At 34.9% G+C, this 18555-nt stretch overlaps 1 protein-coding gene across 3 annotated transcripts in view; it reads right to left on the reverse strand.

Annotated features, from left to right (window-relative positions):
* Positions 1–1679: 1679 nt before the first annotated feature.
* The window catches only part of LOC138709264 (uncharacterized), a 293926-nt gene continuing 277050 nt past the window's right edge, over positions 1680–18555 (reverse strand). For all 3 annotated transcript variants that reach the window (XR_011334892.1, XM_069839922.1, XM_069839921.1), the window contains 3 exons: positions 10647–10770; positions 7701–7779; positions 1680–2176 (listed from right to left, as the gene is read on the reverse strand). Coding sequence is in view for 2 of the 3 variants with exons in the window: in XM_069839922.1 (XP_069696023.1) it covers positions 10717–10770 (54 nt within the window). In the remaining variant the exon portion in view is untranslated. The remainder of the gene's footprint in view (positions 2177–7700; positions 7780–10646; positions 10771–18555) is intronic.

The following is an 18555-nucleotide window of genomic DNA, read 5'->3' on the forward strand; positions in this document are numbered from 1 at the left end:
TTCCTTCCATTATTGAAATATTAAATGCATAAAGTTAATTTGTTATTTTAATGAATTATATTAAATTCCACCATAAACTCGAAGATACCTGCAAGAAATAAGTTAATATAATTTTTGTTTGTGCAAAACAAACTGAAATTTACTATAATAGCTTCACTCATTCAAGATTATAGCGATAATTAACTATGAAACCAATAAATATTAATTTGCATTTCTCTTTACAACAATAATAATGGAAATATGAATTAATGGAGTAACTTACGTGTACCGGTACTTGTAGTGTAGGCTTACGCAGTTAACAAAGTGAGGTGAGGTTAAGCAATAATAATCACACCAGAATTGGAAATAAAACGTGATCAATAAATTTTATTGTAACAGACTTTTTCTACGTCTCTAGTAAAGCAACAAATAAAAATAACAACAAAATTAACAGCTATAATTAAAAACATATCCTTTGAAGAAAAAAGTAGGCCTAAGCAATAATAATCCCACCAGAATTGAAAATAAAACGTGATCAATAAATTTCATTAAAACAAACTTAATTTTTCTACGTCTTTAGTAAAGTAACACATAAAAATAATAACAAAATTAATAGCTACAATTAAAAATATATCCTCTGAAAAAAAAAAGTAGACCTAACCTTTATTTCTCTGGAAATTTAGCAGCCTAAGTGACAGAACTTTAACCGGTATCTAATGTCCTTTCGGTTAGACTGAAACATTTCATTGTGAAATTTAAGGATATAATGTATTCTAACAGTCACAAAGAACTTCAAATTAACAGTTCTGTTTCTGCACAGCATTCTTGTGGAAACCCAGGAACCTTTCTGAATCTTTCGGAAATCGGAAAAAGGATAACTCTGGCCTCTTTCTCTTACTGTTGCTACAATTTATAGCACTACAAACATCTCCTCCTCGTCCCATATTATTATTCCAATTATTATATTTTAGCCATTAACATTTTCATTACAACCAATAACGAACATTTCACAAGCATCAATGTGAAATACGCAACGAGCTAGCACTCGATAGAAATACGACACAGTCCAAAGTCGACCATGGACAGTCTATTGTTTATAGTTGCTAACCGCTTGGAGCGCTTTATCACGAGATTTGCAAAAAAACACCTCAAGCTTCGCGACTGTATATAGTAGACTGTGATAATACTCTGTTTCATTTGTTTTTCAGAATAAAGCATTACTTTTGAAAGTCAAATGAACCCATCATTCAATATATTTTAACTCACAAAATTTTTTTAAAAGTCTAGAGTTAAGTGACTTTTATTTTCTTGTTTTTTGTTAATTTCTGGAACCTCACTTGCTAAAAATACAATGATATAACACTGATATATATCTCATTCGGTCATTCATACATCATATGCATAATCATTAAACATTTATGTTTTTTATTTAGAAATTATCCTTCTATTAAGAAATTAATACGAGAGAAGACGATTTGCTCCATATGAAAGCCGTCGAGCAGAAGAAATTTCACTAAGACAATGAATAGTCCTTGACATTCGGTTCAGTGGGGGTCACAAGATCTGAGATCCATAAAGCCACTGTTTAACAATATCTCTTAGTATTAATAAAAACATATACACAACAAAACTATCTCTCTCTCTCTCGCTCTGCGATTGCGGAACAGTTGTTATTGTAGCAAACACTTTCTTCTAGGCAGTTCTTTTAAAACTTTTTTTTTTTTTTTTTGTGGTCCCCTCAGATATAGTTAAACAGGGGTTTCGATGGACTATTTCTTTTCTTATTTTCTGACATATCTTACAAACTATATAAAATGTTTTCAGGGAATGAGCTGCTGCTTCTAATAAATTGTTTAAAATACAGCTCTATTTCCATCATAATGAATTATACACATTTCACTTAACACACTGAACACGAGAGGGAAAGAACACAGTCCGTTAAACGGCAGCAAGCAAGCAAATGAGAAAACATCTCCTTGCAACTATCACAATGGGATTAGGATCCTTCATGGATCGCTAACAACAAGAGAGGAAAAAATATCAAATAAATATCATTGTTAATCACATTTGGTAATCCTTGTTTTGTCTCTCGGTGGTTTCATGTGCTCACTGGAGACGTGTGTACTTTCTCTATCCATTCCTGTGCAGTAGATGCATCACTTGCACAGAAATTATATGTCCGCCTATTTGTCGACAACTGTAATAGAAGAAAGAGAAATCAATTTATATCATCAGGTCACTATTTATCATTAAGAAATAAATTAATAATAATAAAAAAAAAACATAATACTGTACACTGTCATATTTTAATATGGATTTTCAATCTGTATTTCCAGCTTGTTTTTACGCTCGACGAGATTTTAACTTTAATAAAATAACTTGTGTTATTTAAAATCCGTCACTATAGAACAATAATAACTTAAATGATAATATAATCAAATAAAGATGATAAATTACTTTGAAGCGACAATGCCAATTTCACTTTAATTTACCAGTACACTAATACTTACTTACAAATGGCTTTTAGAGAACCCAAAGGTTCATTGCCGCCCTCACATAAGCCCGTCATTGGTCCCTATCCTGAGCAAGATTAATCCAATCCCTACCATCATATTCCACCTACCTTAAATCCATTTTAATATATCCTCCCGTCTATGTCTCGGCCTCCCTAAAGGTCTTTTTCCCTCCAGCCTCCCAACTAACACTCCATATGCATTTCTGGATTCGCCCATATTCGCTACATGCCCTGCCCATCTCAAACGTCTGCATTTAATGTTCCTAATTATGTTAGGTGAAGAATACAACGGATGCTCTTCTGTGTTGTGTAACTTTCTCCATTCTCCTGTAACTTCATTCCTCTTAGCCCCAAATATTTTCTTAAGCACCTTGTTCTCAAACATCCCTAACCTCTGTTCCCTCTCTCAAGCGAGAGTCCAAGTTTCACAACCATACAGAACAACCAATAATATAAACTGTTTTATAAATTCTAACTTTCAGATATTTTGAGAGCAGCCTGGATGACAAAAGCTTTTTAACCAAACAGTAACAGGCAATTCCCATATTTATTCTGCATTTAATTTCCTCTCGAGTAAAATTTATATTTATTACTGTTGCTCCAAGATATCTGAATTTTTCCACCTCTTCAAAGAATAAATTTCCAATTTTTATATTTCTATTTCGTACTATGTTCTGGTTACAAGACATAATCATATACTTTCTCTTTTCGAATGGAATACATCAAATTTGATGACACTCAATTTAAGCAAAAGTAACTACCAAATATTTTCACTCGGTAAAAAGGAAAGAGAATTCAATATCCAATACAATGGCCAACACCTTCCTAGGACTTATGAATCCAAATATCTTGGAGTTATTTTCGATAGTAAGTTAACATGGAGCAACCATTTGAAATACATTTCTGAAAAAGCTCGTAAAAGATTCTCCCTTCTAAAAAGACTAGCAGGAAAGAAATGGGGATGCTCTAGGAATACTTTGAACACTACATACAAAATGTTTATACAGCCAGTGCTGACATACTGCGGAGAAATTTTAATTACTTCACCTTTCATAAACGACATAGAATATGTTCAAAACCAAGCTCTCAGACTCATTACTGGTGGAATCAAAACAACGCCAATAGATTCTATGAGATTCCACACTAATATTAACAGCATCAAAATGACAATAGAAGAAAAAGCACTGATTCAATATGAAAAAATTATCAGATTACCAGGAAACAATCGGCATTCATACAGTCCTCTCTGTAGATTGAAAACTCAAAAAAGTTTCATATCCATTGTTCAAGAATTAAAACAGAAAATCAATATCCCGAATTTAAAAGAAAACTTACAAATTAAACCAACCCTTTAACTCTATTAAATATAGAATATAATCTAAATTTAACAGAAGAAATACTGAAATCAGAAGTAAACATTGAAATACTGAAACAATTGTCTTTAGAGACAATTAACATTAGGTACCTCCACAGAACTGAGAGAACAAGGTGCCAGTGCAGGTGTTATGTGCTGTCTCTTCTCACTTTATAGATCTGTTGGATATGGAACAACAAGTTTTGATGGTGAAATCATTGCAATAAGTGAATGTCTCAGGAATCTTCTATGCCACATCAATAAATTTAGGAATGCAGTTATATTGTCAGATCATCTCTAAACACACACCTTCATCTCAAACAGCAGAAATAACTAAAATGCTCTCTCAATTAATATCACTAAATTAAAGAATTGTATTCCAACGGATACCATCCCATTGTGGAATCCTGGGAAACGAGAATGTGGATGCTTTAGCAAAGAAGGGCAGCACTGCTACTTACAGACCTGTTACTAAATCTACGTACTACTCCGTGAAGAGATTTATTAAATCTACATACTTAGACTTCAACAAACAAAATTTGATAACACAATCCCAAGGGAAAAAATGGAACTCTCTGCATCAAAATCCACAGTTAATTCCCGATTTACCACGAAAATCGTCTGTAGCTGCATTTAGATTAGCAACAGGCCATGATTGTTTGGCCAAACACCTGCATAGAATTGGAATATATCAGTCCCCTAACTGCCCATTGTGCAACTCAAACCAAGAAATGGATTCGGAACACCTCAAAATCTGTGCTTCAGTGGCTGGTCATGATAATATCTTTGAAAAATATTGGAGTGCAAGAGGTTAAATGACTTTATTGTCAAACACCTGGCATTAGAAAACAACAATAACTTTCTCTTTTCGGGATTTACTTCCAAACCAATATCTTTGCTTGCTTCAAGTAAAATCTCCATGTTTTCCCTAATAGTTTGTGGATTTTCTCCCAACACACTCATGTCATCCGAAAAAACAAGCAGCTGATATAACCCATTTAATTCCAAACCCTCTCTGTTATCCTGGACTTTCCTAATGTCAGCAGATACATTAAAAGCCTTATTTACTGCAGTGATGCGAATGATTTATGCTATCATTAGATTGGAAGCATATTCATGATGAGTGGCATCTCTTCATATCTCAAAGTTATATTACTACACAATGGAAATACTTATCTGTCAGTACTGCTTACTCTGTGAATATGAAACATACATTATCAGAAAATAGATATTTTTCTTAAAACTATGAACTATTCTGTATATTATTATCCAACATGGGGGCATAAAATTAGGAGCTATCAGAAATATTCTGTGAGATAAGAACATCATAGCTGCAGACTATGACATAAATGTGTTTATGTATTGTTATGAAGTTACTGCAAGAGTCATAAATCTGTAAATCAGTGACTCTGAGGACGATGACGACTGGTCTGAAGAAATGGAAAATTCCTCAATTCGTTTTTGAGTGGTAACTGTTTTGACAAATAAGGAAAGGATGACATCTCAATATGCTTACTTACGAAGATTTGGTTTTGATAATGAAAACTCTATTCTGTCCCATGCCGTGATGTCGTGGTCTAAAGGCATGCTGTTCAGAACTCGCATTACGGAATGCGTACTGCTTTGAGTCCTCAACGAAAAATTTTCTCATGAAATTTCAGTCAGTGTATGGGACTGTTTTCCAACCAACATTATGAGGCACTTGGAGAGCTACAATAGGTATAGGTCTCGCAAGTACGGATTACCGACGGAAGGAATGCGAATCAAACACTGCGATAAGGAAGAGCGGGCGAGAGGAAAGGTCACGAGATAACTTGAATGATGTTCAAGAGTACAGTCGGAAGAGAAATGACATCGATAGAATCAGTCTTGCCTTGTGATAGTTACATTACGACTTTAGTTTGTTCCATTGCATGTGAAACATGTCTTGTATCGCACGGTATTATTATTTCATTCGTAAACATATGTTGCGTATTTAATTAGCTTCGAATTTTTCTCTTGCTACGTTCTTTATTTCCACAGCGTTGTCCTTATATGTTAATCTTCTTGGAAGAGACAGTACTTCCATCGGCTCGCACCTCTCCCCCCTCGGCGTGCCTACATACACATGTCAAAACAGGCAGCAATGCCATCATTGCTTTTCGGTAATCATTTCTTGTGCGAGCTATAGCAAAATCCAGTTACGAATGGCTGGGGGGGGGGGGGGAAATCATTATGCTAACCATATGATACCTCCAATCTCGTTGGATGATCATCCACCTCTGCTTCAGCAGGTGAACATGAGGCCAGCAGCAGGCTAGTCAGTCTGAGCCCTTAAAGGGGTGTAGCACCACAGATTAAAGATATTCTATTCTAATACTCGTACATATTTATTAGAAATCATGACACTATTTACAGTCAACTCTGGATATAGTGAACATTCGGCTATAGTGAACCTAAATCATTGGTACCAACCCACATACATTAAAAAGTACATTAATATTTCCGTTTATAGTGAACCCTCACTTCGGTTATAGTGAACCTTAAAAATTGAAGTTACAAGAGTTGTATCCTGACAAATTCTTATTTAAAGTCAGACTTTCTTGTATAAAATTGAAAGAATGTGTTGAGAACAACATTCTAAGTTTCTTACTCCTTTATTCAAAGGACAAAGGTAGGTTTAGTGATTCCTAGACAATGAGCTGTACTGTAAATCCAGGCAATGCATGGCGACCTTGCCTCACTCCACCGTCGAAGGGTTGCCATTCTGTTCTCAGGCACACTATTCTACTGTTATTTCTAATCCTCCACCATCAGAAACATTTCCATTATGACGGATAGCATCAAAACAATGGAAAATGAAATTGGCTTCTTTTATTAACAGGGGACGGACATTATGTCCAGAGCATAAATGAAGTTAAGATTGCGATGGTTTTCAAACTCCATCAACCCTTCCCAGTTTCCAGTAAGTGACCCGGGAAATTCCAAGGCTGAGTACACAGTCACACCAAAACAGTATTTGTCCAGCATTTGTCATTTCTACCTGATCAGTCTGTTTCTTGTGTTCGAACAGTGAATGTACTGTAAAGATGAATGCCGAAGCCTAAAGTGTTTTCTTTGGGAGATATGGCGAATATAAGTGACATTGAACATGATGTTTCGCAAGCGGACATGGGTTAATAGCATAGTTTAAGTAAATCAATTGTGAGTAACAGTATATAGTATACAGTGTAATCCATTTCAGAAAAATGAAATATTTTAATTACTGTACAGTATTTTATTCTCTTGTTCACAATTTCATTCATTCCTGTCATTTAAGGTTAGGGAAGAGACACTTCGGATTTAGTGAACCTCGGATATAGTGCACGAAATATGCACTATATCCGGAGTTGACTGTATTTTTTTTTTCATTGGTTATTGTACGATGCTTTATCAACTGCTATGGTTATCTAATGTCCGAGTGAGATGAAGGTGATAAGGCCAGTGAAATGAGTCCAGGATCTAGTGCTGAAAGTTACCCACATTTGCTCTTAATGGGTTGGGAGAAAACCCTGGAAAAAAAACCTCAACCAGATAACTTGTCCCAACCGGTGAGACATGCTAACCATTACTCCACAGCAGTTGACTATTAATTTTAGGAACTTTTACTTCGGAAATATTTATTATACATGATGTCAGCTTAAGCACACAAGATTCATATGTCAATATTCCCTCTCAGTCACTGAGGATGACAATAGTGCACTTCCAGGCAAACAATATTGGTTGAATAGATATGCCTTCTTAAACTGTTACTTAAATAGAAAACAACACTAAATACGTTTTCGACAAAAGTGGGTATATGAAGTTGATAAACGTGTGCTTTGGTTTACTTACATCAAAAAATGATTTGTCGTCTTCTTGGGTGGACCAGAATTTGGTGTTGTTGGGGTTACTGACATCACCTCGGCCAGGTCTGTAAATAGTATAAATATTATTTTCGTTATTTTCCAGGTGCTGTGAGGTATGTTGTTTTAAAAAATGAACACATAACAAGGAATCCCAGAAAATTAGATTAATGGAAGAGGACATAATGCAGTAGTTTTCTATTATTTTATGCACTGATGACAAGGTTCAGAAGTGATGCAGAAGAACAAAAATTTTCTTAGAAAATCTGTCTCAACATTATCTTGCTCATATTTTACTTGGACTTCTTGGGATTTGGGCTTAAGGTAGGGTCACACGTCGCTATTTTTGTTGTGCAACTTTTGTACTGCAGCTGCAAAAGTTGTATGTCGTGTTCACACGTAAGCCAAAAGTAGCGTGCTGCACACTACTTTTCGTGCTGCACAACCCGAGCGCTACTTTTGCAGCCACAGTCTAGCTGCAGGTTTCCATCTCCGTGTTGACTTTTCAATATACATTTTGTGGTTATGTTCACATTATTATGAAACTCATGAGATAGCTTACTTATTTATTATTTGCTTTTCTGTCCTAACTAGTATTCAGGAATTGGCATTATTTCTACTATAAGACTATTAAAAACGCCTATATACTTAAATGATAACCAACAGCATATTCACGTAATCAATGTTGGCAATCCTCCTGTTTGAAACTATGTTACAGAAAATTAAAAAAATGGATTATATTGTTAGTGAATATACTCAGACTGTGTTGTACATTTAGTAACTGTTACAAATCATTTATTTTCATCACATCTAACATTAAAATATATCCAAACAATAAAAGTATCATTGGTATATTTGAGCGGCAATACTGGTCGCAACTGCAGCAAAAGTTTCAACAAAACCGATATAAAAAATGCTGTGCCTGCAACCCTGAGAATCCTGTTCACACGTCGCTACATGCATGATTATTTACGAGGTTTGAATTGTTCCTTCATTAAGAAAATAATGTAGAAATCTTAGCATTCTGCCCTTGATACCAAGTTTCATAGATTGTAATAAAATGGATCTGAGTGAAGTATGATCAAAAGCAGTTTCAAAGTCTATCAGTACACCTAATATGGTCTTCTTTTTTGTGAAATCTTTATAAATGTCTTGAGCAAAATATAATAGAGCTTCAGTTATGCTACATGATGGTCTAAAGCCAAACTGATATGGGCTTAAAAGATTGAAAGTTTCAAGTGTTCAGGTTAATTTTCTGTGAACAATGCGTTCCAGTAATTTATAAATGCAGGATGTTAAAGATATCGGTCTATATGATTTGGGGCCAATTTGTCTTTACCTGGTTTGAGAATAGGAATTACAATTACAAGAGAGAGAAGAAAAAAAAGAAAGGGAGAAAGGGATCAAAGGAGTGATGGCATACAGAGCAATTTGTTAACAAAGCTTTTAAATGTTTAATCTCGTAAAAGCTGTGCATATGCTATTACTTTTGGACAACAATGTCTTAATTCATTATTCGGATTCTAGACTTTATCCTGAAGTCATTTGAACGCAGGTTTCTTAGAACAGCTTTCGGATCTATAAATGACAGTGAACAGAGACGAAGAAAATGTATAATCAGGAACTGAACAATATAATGTAAGACAGACTACTGTTAGATTCATTAATCTCGAAACTTAAGATTGCTAGGATATCTGGACCAAATGAAAGACTGCAGGATACCGAGAATAAAAATGGCTAACAACCATGTATAGCCGGATCCTGCTGTCATAAAGCAGGATGGTAAAACAAGGATTGAAAGAGGGATAAATGGAGGCACACAGCAGAGGCTAACTTCCACCCCGGAAAGTAGATCCAGATAAGAACAAGGAGAAAAATTAACTGCATAGTATAGGCAATAACGCTATAATATAAACTGAGCTCAAAGATTTTTTTCAAAGACATATTTGGTCTGATAAGTATGAATATTACAAAATATAAATAGTTATTGTTCCATCGAATTACTTGCCTATTTATAATAAACCATTGAAGCCATTAAATATGGGAAAATGGAATATATTAATAATTTATCAGAGACAAACGTTTTCGCCATTGAAAATGGCATCATCAGGTTCACAATGGTAAATAACACGTAACGAACACATTAATAAGTGGTTAATTCAACAAGTTATCCTTAATATGTGTATAAGTAAACAAATTGATGAGACTGTAAAATGTTAAATTGTGACAAATATAGTTACGAATACAGGTTATATACGTAACATTAGGGTTTTAAATAACCAAGTCCCTAACATAAAATATAATAACAGTAGGTAATGACAAAATATATATAAAAGTTGCAAATCGAGCTTTCAGGTATAACTCCCTGTAAAGTTGATTTGAATAATTTCGAGGGAAAAATTGTTCTGGAACCGGGTATCGAACCCGGGACCTTTGGTTAAATGTACAAACGCTCTACCAACTGAGCTACCAGCTGGTTGCTTGAAAGTTGTCAGCCCACTTTGAGGTCTGTGGATATAGAGGGAAAAACTGGATCAGTGTCCGGTAGAGTTCCTGGGTAGCTCAGTTGGTACGTTTAACCAAAGGTCCCGGGTTCGATACCCGGCCCCGGAACAATTTTTCCCTCGAAATTATTTATATAAAAGTTTTTAGAATAGAATACACAAAGATGAGATATTAAAAATCTTCTATGGTGTGCAATTATGGAGTACAATATGGTAGAACATGTTGCAAATATAATAAGGAAGGATTTAGAAGAAATTTAGTAAGATATAGGTTAAATGTCTGAAAATGTGCATAAAAAAAGTATGAAAAATGTAATAAATGACTCCTTATATGGGAATTGATGTGAAAAGCATGGTGTATTATAAATAGATAAGTAATTCGATGGAACAATAACCATTTATACATTTAGTCAAAGATTTATAGTACTCACAGTCATTATGCTATATCCATTTCCTTTTCGATTATCGGCATCTCCATAACCTTTTTTCTTATCCTCTTCTTTATTCTAAATTCTCTGCTTCCAAGCCTGGCTTCCCTGGACAATTTCCCAAGACCTGCAACATATTTTACACGGCTATGATTTCCATCTTAAATCACCACTCAATTCTAATACTTCACCTTCAACAATTAATAGACTGAAAGGTCCTAATCCATTCTATAGTGCTAAAATTTTCGGTGAACATTGACTGCAGCTATATCACCTCATAGCAAAAGGTGTGATAAAAAATAAGGTACACAAACTGTTAAGGGGTGCTTGAGGTTGGGGGGGGGGGGGTCTACCCTCACCTTCAAGCTAACTGCCAAGCTATAAACCACTCGCCTGATGCATTCCAGAATCCCATGAGGGGTGAGAAAGTCAAATCATGTTTTCAAGAATTGTTCATTTTGCAAAACTGTCAAAATTCGAGCAATGCAGCAGCATGAAATGTTGCTTCAAGCTAGGATCCCTGATTCAGGAAACCCACCAAAAGCTACAAACAGTCTATGGTGATCTTGCTGTGACAGAAAAGGCAGTTTGTAAGTGGTTTTAACGATTTCAAACCACAATTTTTCACTGGATGACGAACCAGGCCATGGGCGACCGTCAACATCACTTACAGATGGAAATGTAGCGAAAATTCGGGATTTGATTAGGGCTAACCGACATATGATAATTAGAGATATCTCATCAGAAACCTCTTTGTCTTACGGATTTCTTCAGACTATTCTGCCAGAGAATATGAACATGAATCACAGCTTGCTCCTGCACCATGGCAATGCACCCAGTCACATGGCACTGTTGGTGACTCAAATTTTTGGCACAAAAATCGATCACAGTGATCCCCCACCCACCGTATTTCCCTGATCTAGGACCCTGTAACTTTTGGCTGTTTCCAAAATTAAAAAATGTATTGAAAAGACACCAGTTTCAATCCATAGAAGAAATTAAACACTCTGTAACAAAGGTCTTAAGTGTAATTAAGAAAGAGGACTTCCAAGAGACTTTCAAGCAGTGGAAAGATCGTAGGAATAAGTGTGGTGTGTCGGAGGGGAGTATTTTGAAGGGGATTAAAATTATGTCATGGTAAAATGAAATATATCTGCAAAGCTGAAAACTTACCTTATTTTTTTGATCACATCTTGTATGAAATCAGTGAAATAGTGGCCCGAATTTAATACGATGTTTCTTGCATAAAAACAGCACCACAAAAACCATACTCTTATTGTAATCGAGGCCTAAGCCATTTGAAATCTGAAAGATGTCTATGCAGGCTCTACTATCATCGTATCGCACATTGCCTTCTTTTGTGACGCGTACAGGACTGGGCCTGCCGCTTTGTCAAGGTCACACATTCCATTTGATCTACCCTATTACCGATTTTTGTTACTGTACCGGTACCATAATATTACCATACTCTCTCTCATACGGTTAAATTTATTTTAACATGTTTAAAGTTTGTTTGGAGGTTTAGTAAATTCATGTAAAATACGAAAACAAAAGTCTGTAAATAATTATTATAGACGACTGTACAAAGATGCAATGTGGGCTATTAATTTAGTCAACAATTGCAATCTAATCACCAACGAGATTCTGCATTGGATAGTAATGAAGGATTTGAAATAAATTACGGTACTACAGGAAGTAAAGGTACAATTTATTAGTTTTCTTTCATTCTATAACATTTTCAATGTGTACATTATATAAAGTGTAATATTTTTATTTTTGCTAAAGAGAATATCTGGGGGTCATATTATATTCGAGGTCGTACTAGATTCGGGCCAATATGGTATAACCAAGAATTGAATAATATAACATAAGACGAGGATATTGTTACATTTATCATCAGTGCAAGTCATTAGATAACAGGAATTCTATTCTAAATTTCTTGGAGATTTATACACAACGAATATTTGTATTTCCAGTCACTTTACCCTAGCAATGTGCCATGAAGGTGTCCTGACGATTGAGCAGTATGCACCTGCACAGTAGCTCGTACAACATGGCTGCTGCACTGTTGACTTGCACCATAGAAGAGCAACAAAGTGTTATTAGTTTTTTGTGGTCAGAGGGAGCAACATGAGTCCTCGGTGCACGATTATGAACTAGAGAGTAAAAGACAATTGCTGGAGTGGAAGCACACATCACCTCCAGCCAAGAAAACTTTCAAGACACAGGCATCTGCTGGCAAATTCAGGCTGACAATCTTCTGGGATGTCAATGGCCTTATACTGATGCACTTCCACGAAAAGAGTCAAACTGTGAATAGTGCTCGATACAGTGACATGTTGGCAAGCTAGGTGAAGCTCATCATATGACCAAAATGCCAGGAACTTCTCTCAAAAGGAGTACTGCTACTTCACAACAATGCCCTCTCCCATACAGCTATACATACAATGGATACCATACATGATCTGAAATTTGAAATGCTGAAACATTCACAATACAGTCCAGACTTGGTGCCATCAGACTTTAACTTGCTAGACCTTTGAAAGCATTTGTGGATCAGGGATTTGCAGATGACGACGAGGTAATGAAGGCAGTGTGAAGTTGGTTATGGGTCACATCAAAAGGCTTTTTTCTTGAGAGCATGAGCAAGCTTGTGGACAGGTGAACCAAGTGTGTTGCAAAACAGGGTGACCATGCAGAAAAAATAAGACAAACACTTTTTCTGTAAGTAAAATAGTTATAATAAAATTCCTGTTATTTAATGACTTGCTCTCATACATTCATAAATGAAAATCAGTTGGGCATATGACGTGAATGGAGGACCACAGTTTACTGGAGGACATATGGAAAGAGTGACTTCACTGTAGAAGAGAAAAAACTAATGCAGGCCAAAAACAGCATGCATGTACTGTCTACAGCCGGATCGTCATGTGATAAAACAGAATAGAAAGCCAAGCAGTGAAAGTGCTAACTTCCATCCCGAAAACCAGAATAAGAAGGAAAATTAATTTCAGAGTATAGGTCTAAGAAACTGGTTCAATTAATTAAAATGTGTCTCAGTGAAACATACAGCAGAGTCTGTATAGGGCAGTTTCTGTCTGATACTTTTCCAATTCATTGCGGGCTAAAGCAAGGAGATGCACCATCACCTTTACTTTTTAACTTCGCTCTAGAATATGGCATTAGGAAAGTCCAGGAAAACAGAGTTAGTTTGGAATTGAACAGGTTACATCAGCTGCTTTTTATGTGGATGACGTGAATATGTTAGGTGAAAATTCACCAACTATTAAGGAAAACATGGGAATTTTACTTGAAGCAATCAAATCCTGAAAAGACAAAATACATTATTATGTCTTGTGACCAGAACCAGTCCTAGGAAAAATTTAATTGAATTAATAATTCAGAACTGAATTCCATTTTACTTTTTTTATTTACAATTAACAATTAAAATATTAATTGGCAATTGTTAATTGCTTGGATATAAGTAAAAGTGTTAATTGTTAACTGTAATTGCAATTAATCTTTGCAATTAATAAATGACCAAATAAATACAAGATTAAATTTAAAAACTAGAAAACAAGAAATAAAATACATTAAAGGAGATATGGTACAGTTGTATGAACACTTTATAAGTGTTCATACAACTGTAACAATCTCCTATAATGTATTTTATCGATTTTATGAACATTGTAACATTGACCAAACATGTGTATTTTATCTATATTAATAATATATCTGTAGCCAAAATTTTTCTGGTAATTTTCGATTTTCCAAAAATAATTGGTGTTAACATGTATAATTAACCATCCTGAAACCGAAAATCGCTTTTTTGAAATTTTTGTTTGTATGTCTGTCTGTCTGGATGTTTGTTACCTTTTCACTTAAATTAAGTTCGTTGTAACTTAGATTTTAGGCTATATGGCATTCAACATATCTCCCTTATTAATTTTCATGAAAAATGTTACATAACAAAGGTTTTTTTAAAGGTCATTTTCGATAAGTTTTATTCTATGCAAAATTTTGATAGGACTGATATTTAATGAGATAAATGAGTTTTAAAATTAATATAATGCCATCTAAGTCGCTGCAATTATATAAAAACAAATGGCTTCGTCTATAAGGGGCCTTGGACAACAACATGTATAATTAACCATCCTGAAACCGAAAATCCCTTTTTTGAAATTTTTGTTTGTATGTATGTATGTATGTATGTATGTATGTATGTATGTATGTATGTCTGTCTGGATGTTCTCTGAACCAAATGATCATATTTTAATTATTTGTATGTATTAACAATTAAGAAACATGTTAAAGGAATTATCATTGAACTAAATGAGTGGTCTCTGGACCAAAATGATCGCATTTTAATTACTGAAATACAATTTCAATTAAATGACATATTAAACGATTTATCCTTCTATTAAACACGAATGTTCCCTGGACCAGATGTCCTATTTTAATTATGTAATTACTTTATATTTATTTCTAACAAGTGCAGCAGAGCGCACGGGTACAGCTAGTCATTAAATATGGCTAGTGAAGAAAAGTTGGTCAACTAAAAAAATTATAAAGTGTTCATACAACTGTAACATATCTCCTTTAATGTATTTTATCGATTTTATGAACACTGTAACATTGGCCAAGTACGTGTATTTTATCATTAGAAAACAAGAACTTTTATTCCACACATTATAGAACTGCATTCACATGTTTAATTAGATTTATCTTCTTGCAACTTGTTTGTTAGATTTGCCTTCCATATAACTCGTTCAAATTTTTGGTCAGAAAGTTTATGTGTTTTAGGAAGACTGATCATGGTAGCATAAGAAAACATTCTTTTCACTAGTCCAAAAGAAGGCAGTGGAGTGCTGAATCCCATAAAAACATTCCTTATTTCCGGATATCTTCGCAATAAGTCCAAATCTTCAGTTTCTTCAGCAATAAATTTGTAAATGAAGAGTTCTGCCTTTCATTTTGGACACTGTCTCGGTACTTCAACTTCAGAATCAGAATCAAAACCAAAAAAATATTTGGTTTTTGGTTCTCGCCAGTTTTGGTTTGTTTGGGTGTGCTCATAATTTCTTTTACTAGAACTTATATAAACTAACCTTTGCTTTTAATTTGATATGAAGTGCTGATACAAGACAATCATCTGCTTTTAAATCTAGGAAAACACAAAGCTGCAACATCAGCATTTTCTGCTGCATTAGTGGATAGTTAAAAAAAAATCTTTAAATCTTTCTTCACCACTGTTTAGTAAGCCACAGCAAGTGCAGTGCAATAGATGAATGTCTTTGATTAATTTTTTTTGTAATCGTCACCACACTGCTAGAAGACATGGTAGAAGAACTCCTTAGTAGGTGTTTTTGGCCTTGTAAAATATCTAATGTCTCTCCCACAAGTTGTGTACAAAGTAAAAATTCCTCAGTGTACTGAAAATTGGATTTCATCAGCGCATTTTTAAACCCAGATTCTTTTTTAATAAGATAGGACTATGTTCTTTGACTCCTGATATTTGTTTCAAAGAATCAAATATGCTATTCCCTCTTGTAGCTCCTGGATGGCAAAGAGTATGTCCTAAGACCACATATATCTTATCGGCCGATTTGAGATAATTTTTCATTCTCCATAAAACATTGCACTTATTTATGCATTTCTGACAAATTTGCATTATTCGGATTTTTCAGTGCCTTATTGATATCAGTAGTAGCACACAAATTCAGTTTATGCGCATTGCATCTTAAATGAGAAGGTAGATGAATATTTGGATTATTAATACAGTGAAACCTTCCATTTACGTACATCGAAGGGACGTAACTATCTGTAAATTTATAATATACATTATGCACCCGTCCACACTTTAAATGAATTTTTTTTTTTTTTTTTTTTAATCCAATGCCACCAGGTTGTCTTTCGACATTTCTGGTCTTCTCTCCTGGCCGTGGCTTAGTTGTAACCCACTTCTGAGGTTGGGGCGCCTGGAAGGCGGAGTTACATTACCCCGATGATGTGATAGGATGATTATGATAATGTGGTGCCAGGAGAGGTCTTAAATCTAAACTTAACCTAAATTCCAGACCATGGACGAACACAGGAATAATCCCCTTTAAGGAAAAATTCATGTGCTCTAACCGGGAATCGAACCTGGGACCTCATGAACTATAGCCAGAAGCTCTGACCATTAGACCATGAGGCTGGTCTTAAATGAAATGTATTACTGTAGTTTAATTCTAAATACAGTTTACTGTACTAGAGTAAATTCTTTGCAACTTTGAAGTACAGTAGATAAGACCGAAAAAGGAAATACAGTACTGTGCCATGCAATTTTATTCTAGGTCTACAGTTATTCAGTACTGTAACTTACAATTTTCAACTTAACCTTTACGTTCAGGTGCCATGTCTCTGGAAACAGAACTGACTGAAGTGAAGAGAATAATCCTACTAACCCTATCATGTGTCGAATACAATTTCATGATCGCAGAAATCTTGGACCCATCACACAGGTTATGATTTTGTTTATCCACCTGCTTCCTGCTAACAAGGAGTAGCCGGCTGGGCTTGTGGTAGCCTTCTTTCATGTTAAAGAATTTCTGTACAGTTCTCAAAATTAAATTTTCCATTTTTGTAACACATTAGGTCTTGAAATCCAAGTTCTGTCCGCAGTCAGGAGGTAAAGCAAGCTTTAGGACTGTGAAACAGCTGTCCATGTCCATGTCTAAGAGTGTCAGTAACCAAAAGATGAATTTATCAATATTTCTATATTATTTCAGTTGGGACATAAAAATCTGTCCGTATATGAGGAGTGTCCGTATCTTGGGGGTGTCCGTAAGGAGAGGTTTCACTGTATCTGCGGAAGCCACATCAAGCATTGGATGAATATCACTTTTTCGGAAGTTTCGTAATATTCAGTAGCAGAACATTCTTCGTCATCACCTGTCAACCTTATAAATTCTGTCTTTATCCCAACTTTATGGAATGCTTTTATGAAATTGCTCCCACCATCTGTAATAGTAGCTCATGAATTTCAGTAACTAATGCTGTGATGTGTTCATAACTATGGGTTCCTTGAAATCGAACACAGGATAAAGGAAATGACTTTCTCTGTAAATTATTTTTTATCCAGTGACAAGTAAGCCCCAAAAAACTCCTCTTGTATCTGGACCAAATATCGGTAGTTGTGCAAATATATTTAACCTTTTCCAATTCCTCTTTCGCAGTAAACATTTGGTTAACATAGATGTCATTTATTTTACGACTAAGTGTCCAATGGCTCATGAGTTTCACTGCAAACTTGTCAGTGTTGAAATTTTCAAAGACAGTAACAAAAGGAGGGTCTTCAATCGCTCACAATGGTATCCTGGAATGTACAACAAACTTTGCTACATCTTTATTAAATTTCTCTAGGACAAAATAGGCTTTTATTTTTGTGTGATTGGCACGAGTCTAGTGTTTTACTTCTCTTATCATAATTCATATATTACGCCCTGTACTCATTAACAGAAATGTCACTATGCTTTCTTTTCAAATGGCTTATAAAATTTGAAGTACAATTTATTACTAGGGCCTATAACCTTTTATTTCCACAGTTTTATGGTGCCATTTAATACAAATTGCAACAAGCTTAGAAGAAGTAGATGATTCAGGAACAGACTTGAAAAAAGTACCGTCCAGTAAAGTCACTGGAACTTCAGTAATTATGTGGAGGTTAGATGAACTAGTACTTGCCACCAAAGTATTATTTGTATCAACCAAAAACCTTTCTCTTATGAAGCCACTTTCAGTACTAGTATATTCAGACATCATTGACTTGGCAATAACAATAATAATCGAACATCATAAAGTAGTACAATTTGTAAATACACAATGGGAAGTTGGAAACACAGCAGCAAATACAGTAATACACAACATAAGC

This window comes from Periplaneta americana, chromosome 11 (assembly GCF_040183065.1).
Source record: "Periplaneta americana isolate PAMFEO1 chromosome 11, P.americana_PAMFEO1_priV1, whole genome shotgun sequence".
NCBI lineage: Eukaryota > Metazoa > Arthropoda > Insecta > Blattodea > Blattidae > Periplaneta > Periplaneta americana.